The 16,771-nt window shown below is 49.5% G+C and overlaps 1 protein-coding gene and 1 long non-coding RNA gene across 3 annotated transcripts in view; one reads left to right on the top strand and one right to left on the bottom strand.

Moving 5' to 3' along the window:
• The window catches only part of ECE1 (endothelin converting enzyme 1), a 61,638-nt gene that overhangs the window by 13,430 nt on the left and 31,437 nt on the right, over positions 1-16,771 (top strand). For both annotated transcript variants that reach the window (XM_040463901.1, XM_040463909.1), the window contains 2 exons: positions 742-954; positions 15,730-15,851. In XM_040463901.1, coding sequence (XP_040319835.1) covers positions 742-954; positions 15,730-15,851 — 335 coding nt within the window. The remainder of the gene's footprint in view (positions 1-741; positions 955-15,729; positions 15,852-16,771) is intronic.
• LOC121022625 (uncharacterized) lies at positions 6,489-12,475 on the bottom strand. Its single transcript, XR_005787022.1, has 2 exons — positions 11,829-12,475; positions 6,489-6,699 (listed from the first exon to the last, which is right to left on the bottom strand). It is a non-coding gene; the product is annotated as an uncharacterized LOC121022625 (long non-coding RNA).

The raw sequence follows: 16,771 nt of genomic DNA, 5'->3' as shown, positions 1-16,771 counted from the left end.
TTTGAGAGTCAATGAGATAATCTCCCACCTTGTACTCAGTGGGAATGATTTGTCATAGTTTTTTCTGTTCCTAATAGGCTCTCCTTCATCTTAAGTCCTGGCACCATATTGTCTGTATCACCCAGTTGTCACGGACCAAATATACTCAGTTTATATTTATAGAATAAATGACAGACATTTCTCCTCCTGTCGTGATTTAACTTTTCTTGTATAATGTCTGTATCCCCAGATAAATTGTTAGCTCTTGAAGGAAAGACTATGCCTTTTATATCCTTCACCACACACACGCACATGCACACACACACACACACACACACACGCACACCTGCGCACACACTGTCACACCATACTCAATAAGACCCTGGAAGAAACTCAGTAATTATTTTGTTGAATAAATGATTGCATGAATGAGTGAATCAACTTGTTGAGCATCCGGGAATAATAAAAAAATCAATGAATATTTATGAAAGGAAGGACTGATTAAGAGAAACACCTCTGTTCTGGGTACTTTTCGAGCCACAGAAAGCATTTTAAAAAGGGAGCTAAAAAAAAGTCTTATTTTATAAGCCAGGAAATTGTTAATCTACTGAAATCACTTGTCTCTAGAAGTCTAGTGACCATCCAGCTCCAAATCCACTTGGTCAAGGCTGCGGTGGGCCATGGCACCCCAGGCCACCTGCGCTATATTCCCACAGCCTTCTCCCTGCCCTTCACTGGCCTCTTATCCTTGACCCCTGCCAGGAACCCCCTCAGTGTGCCTAAGTGAGGCCTGCGTCTCTGTGACCAGCTCCATCTTGAGTTCTATGGACCCCACGGTGGACCCCTGCCAGGACTTCTTCACCTACGCCTGTGGCGGCTGGATCAAAGCCAACCCCGTGCCTGACGGCCACTCACGCTGGGGGACCTTTAGCAACCTCTGGGAACACAACCAAGCCATCATCAAGCACCTCCTCGGTAAGCACCCAGCAGGGAGGCCAGTGCGTGGGCTGCAGAGGGAAGCCGTCGGCTGGACCTACCTGGCCAGGCCTGGTTAGAGCAAGAGCTTGATGGAAGGGAAGACCAGAGGCTTTGGAGTCGATGAAGCCGGGTTAAAATGTCTGCCCCGTCACTCATTGTGTGGTCCAGAGTAAGTTACTTGTCTCTGAGCCTCCGTCCCTTCATCTATAAAAACGGGGCTAATACACAGGGATGAAAGGTACAGCACAGGGAACGTAGTCAGTGGTACCATAATAGCCTTGTGTGGGGACAGACAGTAGCTCCTCTTGCCGTGAACACAGCACGGTGTGTAGGCTTGTCGAATCACTGTGTTGTACACCTGGGACTAATGTAACATGGTGTGTTGACTATACTTTAACTAAAAGAATTTCTTTTAATATTTCTTTATTTTGAGAGAGAGAGAGAGAGTCCTAAGCATGGACGCGGGGCTTCATCTCATGACTGTGAGCCGAAATCAAGATTCGGTGCTTATCTGACTGAGCCACCCAAGTGCCCCCAAAAGAAAATTTTTTTTAATGGGGCTAATAATACCCAAACTTCGGAGTTTTGAGAACTATACAGCACACGTGTAAAGGGTTCGCGCAGTATGTGCGGCGCATAGTAGGTTCGCAAGGACTGGTAGCTGTGGCCCTTGCTTTTGTGGCTTTAAGCTGTGGCTTAGTTTGGACCGGAATTGGCTGTGAGCTTTGAAAGTTGTGAGCCAAGGGAACCAAGGTGAACACACTTGGTCAGACTTTAAGGTTGCGAGCAGATGAAAGTTAGAACAGTTTAACTGAGAGTTTATGCATTGCAGGCAGGGCCGTCCCTTGGCCTCGTGGTGGTGGGGTTTGCACGATAACTGTCTAACTGAAGTTCTCTTTGCACCTTGTTGGGCCTCGGACACCTCTAGTTGACCTTGGTGTTGGTGGTTTCATCCTTAGGTTAGAGCCCCACGTCCGTCTTGTTTGCAGGGTTAACCCTGGATAATGTTTGTTGAATTAACACCTGCCCATTGGGGTCGTCTCCCACGTGAATTCGCAACACCCACCACGACATAGATCCTGACTTGAACCCCTCTGCAGCTGAGACCTTTGCCATCCCTCTCCTGCTGACCCGGCCCCGTCCTGGGTGCTGGGAGAGGCTAGATCATGAAAAGCCATCAGTGACAGAATCTAGATTCACCGATTCAACAGATACTTACTAAGTTTTTAAAAATACCTTCAAGGTACTCAAAAGTAGGTAAAATATAAGAAGAGACCCCAAAGGGGACAGAAACCTTTCTATGAGACAGGAAAAAATTCTAGCTTGACAATTACGAATCTCAGGCAATTGTGCCTTTTTGATGATGGTGAAAATAAGCAGACCAGGTTAAGGCGACCTATCGTTTCTTTCCTATGCCAGCCCCCGGGGGTGGAAGGAAGTGCCCTTGCTACTGGGTGAGGCCCACCCACCATGTCTCCTTGGCCCGCTGTGGCTCCTGGGCAGGCCCCCCTCGGCAGCCCCCTCTGCAGTCCAACTTGCAGCTTGTCTCCCTGAGGATCAGAGCAGGGTAGTGTGTGGAGGCGGGGCTGAAGGAACTCAGTATGCCAGGGACAGCAGAGCCCCCGCCCTCTATATGCTGTCTAGGTACCTCTGAAAGGGGACACCGCCTTTGAGTTCAGAACTAGAAGTTCATATTTGCTTAAGAGGCAAATATGTCTATGGTAGCCAGATTAGAATTCAGGATGTCCCTTCTCTAGCACCTAAAGACAGCCAAGGGCTTGGCACAGACCAACAACCAATGCAGGAGAATAGTCCAAGTAGGAAACAAGATGGCCTAGGGCCTCTCCGTTAGTCACCAGGACCTGGGTTCAAATCCTGCCTCTGCCACTTATTCTGTGATCTCAGGTCAGTGACATGGCCTCTCTCTCAGGGCTTCTCCTCTCATCAGTATAATGGGAACCGTGCCTCCTCCAGGTTACAAAAATAAAGTGGGAAAAATGTATTTAAAGTGCGTTGCCAGGGCACCTGGGTGTCAGTCGGTTAAGCGTCTGACTCTTGATCTCAGCTCAGCTCATGATCTCGTGGTTCGTGGGAGGGAGCCCCACATCGTCAGGCTCTCCGCTGACAGCACGGAGCCTGCTTGGGATTTTCTCTTTCCCTTTCTCTCTGCCCCTCCCCCACTCTCACACCCACACGTAGTCTCTCTAAATAAATAAATATAACTAAAAAAAAATAAAGCTCATTGCCTAGGCCGGGCATAGTGGGGCGGCTGCTGTGTATGTTAGTGTCATAGTTATGATTCACCTTCGACCTTTGCACAGTCCTTTACAGTTTACAGAGCTCTTTTTGTAGATGTCGCCTTATTCGATCCTGTAGGTAGGAACGGGGAAGGTATCATTCACCCCACTTGATAGATGAGGAAACTAAAGTCCAGAGGCATCCACAGAACAGACTAGTAGGTGGCATGGCTGGGACTTGCCTGAATCGGGGCCAGGTGTCCTTCCCCCCACCGTCTCACCCCACCTCCTTCAGATATAAGGGGCGGCTATGACTCCCGCCCCTCTTGCTGGCAGTGCGGGGCATTGAGGGTCTGAAGGAAGGAGAGAAGGAAACTGATGTTTGAGTGTCTGCTGCTTGCCATGCTGTGTACCAGGTCCTTTTTTTTTTTTTTTTAATTTTTTTTTTAATGTTTTTATTTATTTTTGAGACAGAGAGAGACAGAGCATGAGCAGGGAAGGGGCAGAGAGAGAGGGAGACACAGAATCTGAAGCAGACTCCTGGCTCTGAGCTATCAGCACAGAGCCTGACGCGGGGCTCGAACTCACAGACTGTGAGATCGTGACCTGAGCTGAAGTGGGACGCTTAACCAACTGAGCCACCCAGGCGCCCCTGTACCAGGTTCTTTATATCCATTGCCTTCTTCATCCTCACAGCCTCCCTGGGACTTAGGAACTCTTGTTCCCTTTTTATAGATAAGGAAACAGGTTCAGAGACATTAAGGGACTTTGCTGAGGATACATTGCTGGTCCTGGATGGAGACGGGCTCCAGCCCTGGGGAGCAGTTAGCACCGAGAGGAGACGGAGAAGACAGGCAGAGAGGCCTTCTAACTTTCCAGTGTAGGCCCAGGACTGGCCCTCCTGTGTGGTGCCCACGGCCTATGCTCCTGCCAGTCCTTATCAGGAGGACCTTGGGTCTTTGCCAGGAGTGAGTCCATGCCCCATCCCCCATCCCCCGACCCTCCCCCCAGCTGGCAGGGGCCATGAGGAGTGGGCTCTAGTCCCATGCTCTGGCCTGAACATCCATCCTATCCCTGAGAGTCAAGGTGCAGGTGGAGAGCTGTGCTGTGCTGGGTACGGAACAGCCAGAACCATGCGTTCAAGCCCCTGACCCTGCGGCCGGGGTCTGGTAGGATCAGGAGGCCAGACTGCAGGGTTTTGAAGTCAGGCAGCCTTGACACGCTAGCTTATCACTCGTGTGGCCTTGGACAAGTGGCCCGCCTCCTCTCCGGCTTAGTTTCGTTATCTCTAAAATGGGGGTAATGATGCCATCTAACCCAAGGTTACCATGAGTATGGGCTTATATGTGCTAGGTCAGCGTGCTTAGCACAGAGCTTGGCACCTAGTAAGTGCTCGCCAAAGCAGCACCACCTTCTCGGTGTCCTGAGTGAGCGCCAGCCCAGACCTCTCCCTGACAAGCCGTGCGACCACAGAGAAGCTACTGGGCTCCTCGTCTGTAAGGTGGGAACTGACTCAGAGCATTGATGGCAATGTTGTAAGGATTAGTGCGGTGGCTGAAGAAAACCTCATTATTGCTTATTTTATTTCTTTTAGAGGCACTGATGTGGACCTAGTTATTAGGGAAAGAGGTACAAGGCATATCCATGACCATGCTAGGTTGTTTACTTGTATTATTTTATTTAAGCTGTGGATGTATATACCCACTGTACAGATGAGACTCACAAATACCTAGGAAGTAGTGAGATTTAGCCCCGGAGCTGTGGGGCCTCAAACCTGCACTCTTTTTCTACTGACTCCCCTGAGTCAGATTCACCATGCAGAGGCCACAGAGCAGCCTAGAAGCACGATTCACCAACCTCCTTTTTCCCAGTGGCAGCTTGATTAAGCTCTCCAGTCTAGGTGGGACCTGGCCCAAGCCTGATGAACACAGCAGGTGAGGTCACCCCCAAATCCTCCTGAACAGAAGCTTATGACCAGAAGGAATATCCTAGAGTCCCCTTCCTGCCAGGCTCACTCTTGGGAATTAGTCTGGAAATGGCCCCTCACCTGTGGGCCTTGATATCTGGGATTTTGACACCTGGAAACCCCCGAAGGGGCAGGAGGCAGGTGAGTGGGTGACAAAAAATGCGGGAACATGGGCCAGTGCATAACATGGGCCAGTGCATTCCTGGGCTCAAGGCCAGACTGGTTTCAGCTTCTGCAGGACATAGGGGTCAGCCAGCTGGCCTCAGGAGCGGGGCCGGAGCTGATGGGGAGTGGAGTGTGCAGGGGGTGCCCAGGCTGGCCAAGCTGGCCTAGGGCAGGCTCCTCTGGAAGGAGAAGGAGCATTCAGAGTGCTGGTGAGTATTGTGTCAGCTGACCAGGCTGACTTTGGGCGAGCCACTCCTTTCTCCGAACAGTGAATTCACTCTGGCCCCCCCAGAGGATATCCAGGCAGACCTGTAGCAGGTGGACTGAAGTCTGCCAGATGCCACTGTGACATGTCCTTGCAGCTCACAGGCTGGGAGGGCTGACCTCAGCTTCATGGGACAGAGGTGCCTCACCCAAGAGACACTCTGCCACCCACCCAAGTTGCCGGCTTGGGCTGTCCTCGTAGGCCTTGGGGAGGCAAGAGCATGGCCTCCCTTCATCAGGGGAAGGATGCAGCTAGACCTCTCGCCCTTAGGCTGGGCCTTGCCCCAGGCTTTCCAGCTTGTGCTCTTAACGCAGATTATTCTGCTGTATGGACTACCTGCCTCACCCCTTCCAATCCTACAGGACTTTTCTCAAACCTGCTTCCTCCAGGGCGCCCGGGTAGCTCAGTCGGTTGGGCGTCCAACTTCGGCTCAGAACATGATCTCACGGTCCGTGAGTTCGAGCCCCGCGTCAGGCTCTGTGCTAACAGCTCAGAGCCTGGAGCCTGCTTCCCGGTCTGTGTCTCCCTCTCTCTCTGCTCCTCCCCTGCTCATGCTGTGTCTCTCTCTGTCTCAAAAATAAATAAAAACATTTAAAAACAAAAAACAAAAACCTGCTTCCTCCGCCAGGCCTTCTGTGGCTACCAAAGGGCCTCTCTGAGTTTGAGCTACAATTGTGCTCTATGTGCCTGTCATATTTACCGTATTTTATAAGATTAATGCATGCAAAATTAATGCCTGGTTTTTGTAATAATTTGAGCAACCCATACTCCACAAGGAATTTGTGGTCTCCCTTCTTTCTACCCCAGCGCCAGTCTGCCTGAGAAATAGAGACAGAATCATTCCATCAGTATTAAATTTGTCCATGTCAGTGACTTGGCAATTAATCGTGTCGCCCTGTGATATGTCTTGCACTTTTATTTTGGTTCGTTTTCCCGGTAGCTGCTGTCTAGCTTTGTTGCATCTTCCCATGCGTATTGGAAACTCTGTGGACAAGCTGTGTCCAACACGCTCTCCATCTGCAGTAGCGTGACCGTCTTTCACGTTCTGAGGACAGGAGTGGGTGTCCAGGGCTTCTCCAGGTTGGCTGGACTGCTTCGGTGCTGCCAACCTGGAGGAAAGGAAAGGTACGCAGAGAGAGCTCACGTCCCTGACCTCAGCCACTCGCTTGTGGAACCTCAGGCACATTACTCAACCTCTTGCCTATAAATTGGGTGTGATAGTAACAACACCCGTTGGTGGAAACTGTTAGGACCAGATACACACTCACAGCCACACCCACACAGAGAGGAAGCAGTTCGTTTTCTCAGGATGGCTTAAGAATGCTTGGGTTCAAATGCCAACGCATCGCATATAAGCTTTGCCTCCCTAGACAAAAGTTCCTTCCTCTCCCTGGGCCTCACTCTCTTTCCCCGTGAAATGGGGGATAGTATCACCTCAGGCTGTCAGCGTGGTGATGAGTAGAGCTCGGCCAGGACTTGGCCTGCAGTAGATACCAATCGTGGTAATGGTCTCATCATTTACTATTGTTCTTCTGCAGAAAAAGATGCTTCATTTATCTGCTCCCCCACTTCTGCTCACAGGATGGGGGCCTGTGACGGCCTGAACCGAGTCTGTGGTTTTATCTACAACAAGTGCAGATCTTGCCCTGATGTGGAGTCCCACATGCTCCTGGCCAGATGGTCTTTCTGCAGCACAGGGACCACAGAACCACAGAATTCCCAGGAACCCCCATCTCTGCAGCCCGCCCAGCTGCTGGAGATCGGTTTCCTCCCTGGGAGCGGTGTGGGAGAGGGTGTTCCAATAAAAACTTACAGAGGAAGAAGTGGGCCGATTAAATGGTGTGCTGTCTTTCCTCTTTGAGACTTTGGGGAAGTGACTGAGGGAGTTTCTGGAACTCAGGGTCCCTGGAAGGAAGTACCCAGGCAATTGGGAGGCCTGTTGTCTGGCCCTGGGCTGCCAAATGATTTTCATACCGTGGGGGCCCTGGAAGTGCCGCCATATTCAAACATGGCCTCCATCTCCATCCTGGGAGCTATACTTTTGAGCAGCTAGGCTGCTCCCATGGAACCTTCTTCTGGAAAGTAAGCGCAAGCAGGGATGTCTCTGAGGAGTCCAAGGTTTTCCTCATGAGAAAACTAAATGTGGCTCATTTCACTCTGAACCAAAGCCTCCTCCCTCAGGCTGTTGTGATCGGTACCTTTCTTTGCAGAGCTCCCAGAATATTCCATCATTCATTCCTTTGTTCAGCAGTTAATATGTTATACACCAGCTGTGTGCCAGACATCACTAGGTGCAGGGATTGTGTAAGGAATAAGACAGCCCTTTCTTATGGAACTTATGTTGCAGCAAGGAAGACAGTAAACAGTAAACAAATAAACAAGTAAATAAGGAATGTTGTGAAGCATTAGGGCTTTGAAACCAATCACGTAGGATGCAGGGCCATGAAGGTAAGAGGCCACTGTCACTACACCAGTCAAGGAGGGATGGGCTTTCAGAATAGGGACATTTGAACCGAAACTTGAATTAATCATGAGAGAATGGACCATGTGGATGTGAGGAGAAGATTATTCCAGGCAGGACAGTGAGCACAGTGGTCCTGGGGCAGGGATCTGGGAGCAAGAGGGAGAGGGGCTGGAGACAGACCAGGGGGTGGAGACCCCCATCAAGGGCAGTGTTTCTCAACCTTTTTTCATCAATTGCCCCCTCCCTAAAAGGTTTTTTTCTGCCGGAAGCATCCGACTTCAGCTCAGGTCATGATCTCACAGTTCATGAGTTTGAGCCCCATGTCGGGCTCTGTGCTGACAGCTTGGAGCCTGGAGCCTGATTTGGATTCTGGGTCTCCCTCCCTCTCTGCCCCTCCCCTGCTTGTGCTCTGTCTCTGTCTCTCAAAAATGAATAAATGTCAAAAAAATTTTTTTAATATTTTTTCTGCTTTATTTTTTTTAGTTCAGTTTCTTTAAAGAGATAAACTAAAACAGCTCATGCATTTCTCCCATCACCCCACCCACCAACTCTGGCAACCACTTATCTGTTCTCTAGATCTACGAGCTTGGTTTTTAAAATATATATTATATGTAATATATTTTTTTAATTTGTCTTTGTCTAACTTCCTTCATTTAGCATAATATCCTTGAGTTTCATCCATGTCATCACAAATGGCAATATTTCCTTCTTTGTTATGAATGAATAATATTCCTGGTGTGTGTGTGTGTATGTGTGTGTATACCACATTTTCTTTATCCATTCATCCATCAGTGGGCACTTAGGTTGTCTCAATATCTTGGCTATTGTAAATAATGCTGCAGTGAACGTGGGGTGCATATGTTTTTGAGGTAGTGTTTTTGCTGACTTAGGGTACATATCCAGAAGTTGAATCGCTGGATTATAGGGTAGTTCTATTTTTAATTTTTTGAGGAACCTCCATACTGTTTTCCACAGCGGCTGCACCAATTTATATTCCCACCAACGGTGCATGAGGGTTTCCTTTTCTCCACGTCCTCACCAATACTTGTTATTTGTCTTTTCGATACTAGTCATTCTGACAGGTATGAGGTGGTCTCTCCTTGTGGTTTTGGTTTGCATTTCCTGATGATGAGTCATGTTGAACACCTTTTCATGTGTCTGTCGGCCATCTGTATGTCTTCTTTGGAAAAATGTCTATTTATGTCTCCTGTCCATTTTTTAAAATGTATTTATTTTTGAGAGAGAGAGAGAAAGAAAATGAGTAGGGGAGGGGCAGAGAGAGAGAGGGAATCCCAGGCACAGAGCCTGACACAGGACTCGAACCCATGGACTGTGAGATCATGAACCATGAGCCAAAACCAAGAGTGTGATGCTCAGCAAACCGAGCCACCCAGCCACCCCTCTTCTGCCCATTTTTTAATAAGATAATAATTTTTTTTTTGCTGTTGAATTGTATGAGTTTTTTATATATTTTGGATATAAGCCCCTTATCAGATGTGTGATTTGTACATATTTCCTCCCATTTAGTAGGTTGCCTTTTTCATTTTGTGGATGGTTTCCTCTGCTGTGCCCATACTGTCTTCATTAATCAGGGAAATCAGGAAGCATGATGCCTCCAGCTTTTTTCTCCTTTCTTAAGATTACTCTCAGGGAGCCTGGGTGGCTCAGTCGGTTAAGCATCCAACGCTTGATCTCAGCTCAGGTCTTGATCTCAGGGTCATGATTTCAAGCCCCATGTGGAGCCTACTTTAAAAAAAAAAAAAGATTACTTTGGGTATTCAGGGTCTTTCATGGTTCCATATAGATTTTAGGATTATTTGTTCTGTCTCTGTAAAAAATGCCGTTGCAATTCTGATAAGGATTGCATTGAATCTGTACATTGCTTCTGGTAGTATGGACAGCATAACAGTATTAATTCTTCCAGTCTATAAACACAGAATATCTTTCCATTTAAGCGTCTTCTCCAATTTCTTTCACCAATATCTTGTTGTTTTCAATATACAGCTCTTTCAACTTCTTGGTTAAATTTATTCCTATATATTTTATTCTTTTCGATGTAATTGTAAATGGGACTGTTTTCTTAATTTCTCTTTTTGATAGTTCATTATCAGTGTAGTATAGAAATACAACAGGGACACCTGGGCAGCTCATTCGGTTAAGCGTCTGATGATTTTGGCTCAGGTCATGATCTCATGCTTCATGAGTTCGAGCCCTGAATCAGGCTCTGCACTAATAATGCAGTGCCCGCTTGGGATTCTCTGTCTCCCTGTCTCTCTCTGCCCCTCCTCCACTTGCACTCTCTCTCTCTCTCTAATAAACTTAAAAGAAAAGAAAAAAAGAAATATAACAGACTTTTGCGTATTGATGTTGTATCTTGCAACTTTATTGGATTTGTTTATTGGTTCTGACAGGTTTTTGATGGAGTCTTTAGGGTTTTCTGTATGTAATATCACATTCTCTGCATTATAGCAACAGTGTTACTTCTTCCATTCCCTTTTTTTTTTCAAAATTAAAAGACATTTATTCTCTCATTCACCATATTCACAGAAGAAAAGATTTATAACTTGTGTTTAACTTGATAGATTTAAGTATTTCTTCCTTTCCAATTCAGATGCCTTTTATTTCTTTTTCTTAGCTAATTGTTCTGACTACAGCTTTCAGTGCTATGTTGAATAGAAGTGGCAAGAGTGGGCATCCTAGTCTTTACCTGATCTTAGAGGAAAAGCTTTCACCAGTGGGTATGAGGTTAGCTGTGGGCCTTTATTACATGGAGGCACATTCCCTCTATACTTTGTTGACAGTTTTTATCATAAATGGATATTGAATTTTGTCAAATGCTTTTTCTGCATCTGTTGAGATGATACAATTTTTATCCTTCATTGTGGACATTGAACCATCCTTGCATCCCTGGAATAAATGCGACTTGCTTGTGGTGTATGATCCTTTTAATGTTTTATTGAGTTCTGTTTGCTCATATTTTGTTGAGGATTTTTGCGTCTATGTTCATCAGGAATGTTGGCCTATAATTTTCTTTTCTTGGGGCATCTTCAGTTTGGGTATCAGGGTAATGCTGGCCTTGTGAAGTAAGTTTGGAAGAGTCATCTCTTCTGTCTTTTGGGCGAGTTTGAGAAAGATTGGTCCCTTAATTCTTTGTTGAATGTTTGGTAGAACTCACCGGTGAAGCTGTCTGGTCCTAGACTTTTGTTTGTTGAGAGGTTTTTGATTACCGATTCAATCTCCTTACCAGTAATTGGTCTGTTCAGATTTTCTGTTTCATCATGATTCAGTCTTGGTAGGCTGTGTATTTCTAAGAATTTATCCATTTCGTCCATGAAGTCCAGTAAGAATATAAGAGATACTACTACTTACAGTTTATGTACTATATGTACACGTGAAAGCGTAAGATATTTCTGCTCTCTAAGAGCTAATTCTCTCCCCCTTCGGGGGCAGTATTGTCCCTGTTGAGAATGCACGACATAGGGCCTTATAGGCAGTTTTAAGGGATTTGTGTGCTCCAGAGTATATTTGAACTCAGAGTCATTCAAGACACTAGCTCTATAAAGTCCACACCCGGGGTTCCACCTCAGCGTCTACTAGACCGTCTCCAGCTAAAAATGTTGGAAACCGAACTGCTTATCCCCCTCCCCATCCCTCGACCCCTTGCTCAGGTCAAGGAAATGCAGTGGCATCTGAGACTCCTCTTTCTCTCATACTCCAACTGCTTCTCGCCCCTTCTCTGCTGTCGCCCCAGCCCAAGCCCGCACCATCGCTTACCTCGTCTGTTGCAGTGGCCTGCCACCTGGCCGTCTTGCTTCACCTCTGTTTCCCCAGTGCCTTCCAGGTCATAGATGCCCCACGGGAGAGGATGAAAGAGAGGAGAGGGGAGAGGGTGCTCAGGGTTGTCCCAGTGGGCTCCATGAACCAGAGGGAGGCAGGGGGAGCCATGGAGGAGCTGGACCTTCTCCCAGAGCTCCTGCCCCAGCCGGTGTCACTGTGGGAATACAGGGGATGTGAATGCCGATTCCTGGTGAGGCCTGTGCCCCTGGCCCTTCCTGCCACACCTGCCTCATTTCCTGCCTGTGCCAGTCTCCATCAGGCACTGACCTCATCGCCCTCTCGGCGCCCAGATATGGCATCCTTCCTCATCAGACAGACACTGGGCTCCATTCTCCCAGCAAATACTGCTGGGGGCTACTCTGTGCCCTCCTCTGAGTTCAGGCGAGGAAACGGACAAGTAGGACAAACTAGTGGGTGAAGCAGCCCAAGCACAGGCCCCCGTGTCCCCGCCACATTGAGCTCAGCCTTCAGCCCAGAGTTCAGGCAAGGGGTTCCCTGGGGCCTCCCCCACCATCCTTTCTCAGGGCCTCCTGTCCTCATAGCGTTTGCCCTCCGTGCAGTCAGATGCTTTGTGATCATCTCATTGCTGTGGACAGACGCGTATCCGCGTGGTCTGCTGCACTCTCCCCCGAGCCCGGCAGCCACCAAACCATAGGAACTCAATAAACATTTGTGAAAAAACAAGTGAATGTGAGATCCAGGGTGTGGAGCTCAGAGGAAGGAAGTTTGAACTCATTAGGGGCAGCCTCTCAGCGAAGGAGAGCGGGAGGGTGTGTGTGCCTGAAGGACACATTCTGACCGCGATAATGCAGAGAAAGATGGGCACCTGGAACTCTCTAGAATGAGCACAGCCAGGCTGTTCCTCCGGAGCCTTTCTTTGGGCCTCTTATCTCAGTGGCCTTGGTGCAGCAGGGGAGGGAGATGCCAGGCCCTCTCATTGGCCAGAGTACACAGAGCACACTCCCCCATCACCGACCCTGGCATTTCAGGGTCACGGCCAGAGCCACATATGGAAGATGAGACGCTACTTTCGGGCTCTGGCAAGCAATGATGATTCTTTTGCTTTCCCTTCTAACAGCCCAGCTGCTGGGAGGCATTGTCATAGAAACAAGGCTTCTGGGGGGGGGTGGAGGAAACCCCCCTTTTGCTTTCCCTGAAGTTCTGCTTCCTGAGTGTGAGGAGCAGGGAGAGGTCCAGCTCTCCCCATTTCTGCCCTCCCCTCCCGAAGGCTTCCTTTCGTGCCCCAGAAGGGAATAGGGACGCGCAGGTGTTTCTAGGCTTCAGCGGCATGGCAGGCTGTGGCTTCCAGGGCTGTGTGGACCCTCCACAGCCCCTCGTCACTCAGGCCCCTGGACCACTGTCTCTCTCAGGGTTCTGTCTCTGCATCTCCCTTCAGACTAGCTCAGGCTGGTCCCATGCCCTCTTCAGGGCCATCACCCCGACTTCAGCAAGATGGGGGTTGATGCTCTCTGACCAGAGAAAACCCTGGTGCTGGTTATGGTAAGAATTGGGGGGAGGGCAGGTGGGCTTTTGCAACAGGGCTGGGAGAGCTAAAGTGACCCACGCTAAAAGTCAAGTCAGGAGCTGACGGGTGCCCCCTGCACCACAGGCCACTCCAAATGGATACCTTTTCTCTAGATAGCATGCCCTTGTGCGCCTCTCGTGTTTCCCCAAACTCTCCAATTTCGTCCAAACCCAAGGCTCTTTCCCCTCATTTCTACCTGGTGAATAACTTCTTACCTTTAAAAGAACCAGCTCAGGGAGCCTGGCTGGCTTAGTCCGTGGAGCATACAACACCTGATCTAGGGGTTGTCAGTTCGAGCCCCACAGTGGGTGTAGAGCCTACTAAAAAACATTTTTTTAAATATTTTTTTATTGTTTTTTACACATTGATTTTTTGAGAGACAGAGCACAAGTTGGGGAGGGGCAGAGAGAGGAGACACAGGATCCGAAGCAGGCTCCAGGCTCCGAGCTGTCAGCACAGAGCCTGACGCGGGGCTCGAAATCACAAACCGTGAGATCATGACCTGAGCTGAAGTTGGACGCTTAACCGACTGAGCCACCCAGGTGCCCCTAAAAAACATTTTTAATAAAAAATAAATAAAAGAACTGGCTTAGAGCTAGAGTCCCCCTGACCCCACCTCACCCCACCAAAGGGTGTGAATTTTCTTTGGGCTCCATAGCCATTTGCATTAACCAAAGCACCTCTGTGTCTCCCGGTCATTTCTTTGCTTGACTGTGTTCACTACTAGACCATGAACTCCCTGGAGGCAGAGACTACCTGGGTCTTATTCATGTCTGTAAAACTGGAGCCAAGCCCAGTGCCTGGCACTCAATAGGTGCTCCATGTTGGGGCCTTCACGAAAGAACGTCTCCGGAGAGGCTCCATAGGAAAGATGGCCTCTGGGAGAGGCCTTGAAGGGTGTAGGATTTTGACAGTGTCCCATACAGGAGGGCCAGGGGGACGTTTTTCTTTGTGTGTTTTCTTGTCTGTTATCTGTGTCGTCATACTAGAAAGGAAGAAGCACTGGGACGGGGACATTGTCTTTTGTGTCCCCGAAGCTTGTGCAGTACCTAGCACAGAGTGAGCATCTAGCATCTATTTAGTGGATGAGTGGATAAGGTTCTGCCAGAAAAGTCTTCATGGAGGAGGTGGGGTTTGGGGGAGTCTTTGAAGGAAGCAAGAGAAGGAGTTTCTGGGTCCAGGAGAAGTGAATTTGAAATGAGGAAAGGTACGGGGCGCCTGGGTGGCTCCGTCGTTGAGCGTCCGACTTCAGCCCAGGTCATGATCCCATGATCCGTGAGTTCGAGCCCCGCGTTGGGCTCTGTGCTGACAGCTCGGAGCCTGGAGCCTGCTTCGGATTCTGGGTCTCCCTCTCTTTCTGGCCCTCCCCCATTCATGCTCTCTCTCTGTCTCAAAAATAAATAAATATTAAAAAAAAAAAAAAAAGAAGTGAGGAAAGGTGACCGAGGAGCACTGAGGAAGAGGTTCCCCAGGGAGGCAGCAAAGTGGACAGACAGAATTGAGGGGGTCAGGGACCCAGGCGTTATCTGGAGCAGGGCTCTGAGATGAAGGCTCAGGCATAGGAGCTCTGGCAGGTAGTAGGTCCTGCACGACCTGAACAGCAGGATGTGGTCACCTTCCCTGGGTATAAACAGGGCCCTGCCCTGTGCTGGTGCACGTACAGGAGTGTGGCCCTCAGCAGGCGGCTCCTGGACCGGGACACTGAGGACAGGGAGAGGGGGACCAAGGTCTCCCAGGCATCCCGGTGTAAGGATAGAGGTGCTAACTGTTGAGTTAGGAAGAGACACGGCAAAAGCACTCTGCGTGAACTGTAAATCTGATGAACAGCCTGGACCCTCAGGGGAGAAAGGGAGAAGGAAACTCCTAGGGAATGAGGCCTTGGAACCTTCCATTCAGCTCCAGGCTTTATCCCAAGAGAAGTCATCTGGGATCTGAAAACCAAGACAGGCCTCTGTCCCACACACCAGGCGGGGGTGTCTGGGCCACGTGTTAGCCAGCAGGGAAAGCAGGGTGTCCTTCTGGGTGGCCCATGCTGCCAGCCTAGGGACATGTCTGCGAACCTGCCTGGCAGACAGGGAGACACATGGTATGCTTTTCTTATTTGCACTCAGCAAAAATTAGCACCTCATTTCCCAGGATCTGCCCAGGGGCGGTCATATACCCACTGTGACTGAGTCTTTGTGGCTACCTGACAGGGAGAAGTCCTAGGTCTTTTTATAGCTGAGAACACCGAGGCTCTGAGAAGGACTCCCTCAGTGCTACCCACTGAGCAACGGAGGGCGTGTTGCAAACTGCTATCCCTTGTCATTCCAGAAAATTCCACAGCCAGTGTGAGCGAGGCAGAAAGGAAGGCCCAAGTATACTACCGTGCATGTATGAATGAAACCAGGATCGAGGAGCTTAAGGCCAAGCCCCTGATGGAGCTGATTGAGAAGGTGAGTTCTTGGAGCAGGCTCTCATGGATCTCCTCCAGCCTGAGCTACCTGCCTCCGCCCCTCTGGCTGCCACCCCAGCTCTCAGGTACCACTGGGGCCTGGCGACCTCACATCTCCAACCACCGCACCCAGCTGGACTGTAGAACCTGTCGGGGCTGAGTGTGTCTGAGTGTGTGTGTGTGTGTGTGTGTGTGTGTGTGTGTGTGTGTGTGTGTGTATGTGTGCGCGTGCTCATGTGTACGCATGCATCTCTGTGGGTGGGAATATCTGTATTTGTGTCAGGGTACGCGTCAGCACCTGTTGTGGATGTGTGCCACACGTATGTATGCCTCTCTGCATCTGTGTGTGGGATGGGGGCTGTATTTGTAAAAAAAGCATTTCTCTACTTTGTTGGCTTCCCTTTCCGCAGAGGGTGTGTTTTTGTGAAGAGGGGTATGTTCCAGAAGGACCAACTGAAAGTCTCAGATCTGAAGCAGAACCCCATCCCCCCCGCCCCAGGGCACCTGGGTGGCTCAGTTGGTTGAGCGTCTGACTCTTGATTTCCGCTCAGGTCGTGATCCCAGGTAGTGGGCTCAAGCATTGTCAGCTCCATGCTGAGCGTGAAACCTGCTTAAGATTCTCTCCCTCTGCCCCTCTCCCCACTCTCTTTCTCTCTCTTAAAAAAAAAAAAGAAGAAGAAGAACCCTCTCCTCCCCCGTGAGGAGGGCCCCAGTTACCCCAGGCCTCCCATTCTCTCACGGGGGAGGACTCTTTCTTGCTGGGCACCTCCCAGTCAGCCTTGGATGGACTCTGCAGGGGCTGCCTATGACTGGCTAGGCTGCCTGACACCCACAGAGGGTGGCCATGGATGTTTCCCAGCTGTCTCGTGCTCCCTCAGGGCCCCGCCTCCTGGCTTGGCTCTGAGAAGTCATTGCAGCAGG

This window comes from Herpailurus yagouaroundi, unplaced genomic scaffold, assembly GCF_014898765.1.
Source record: "Herpailurus yagouaroundi ecotype Mexico unplaced genomic scaffold, PumYag 77, whole genome shotgun sequence".
NCBI lineage: Eukaryota > Metazoa > Chordata > Mammalia > Carnivora > Felidae > Herpailurus > Herpailurus yagouaroundi.
Note: the sequence above shows the minus strand (reverse complement) of the source record. Positions and strands in the feature narration are given on the sequence as shown.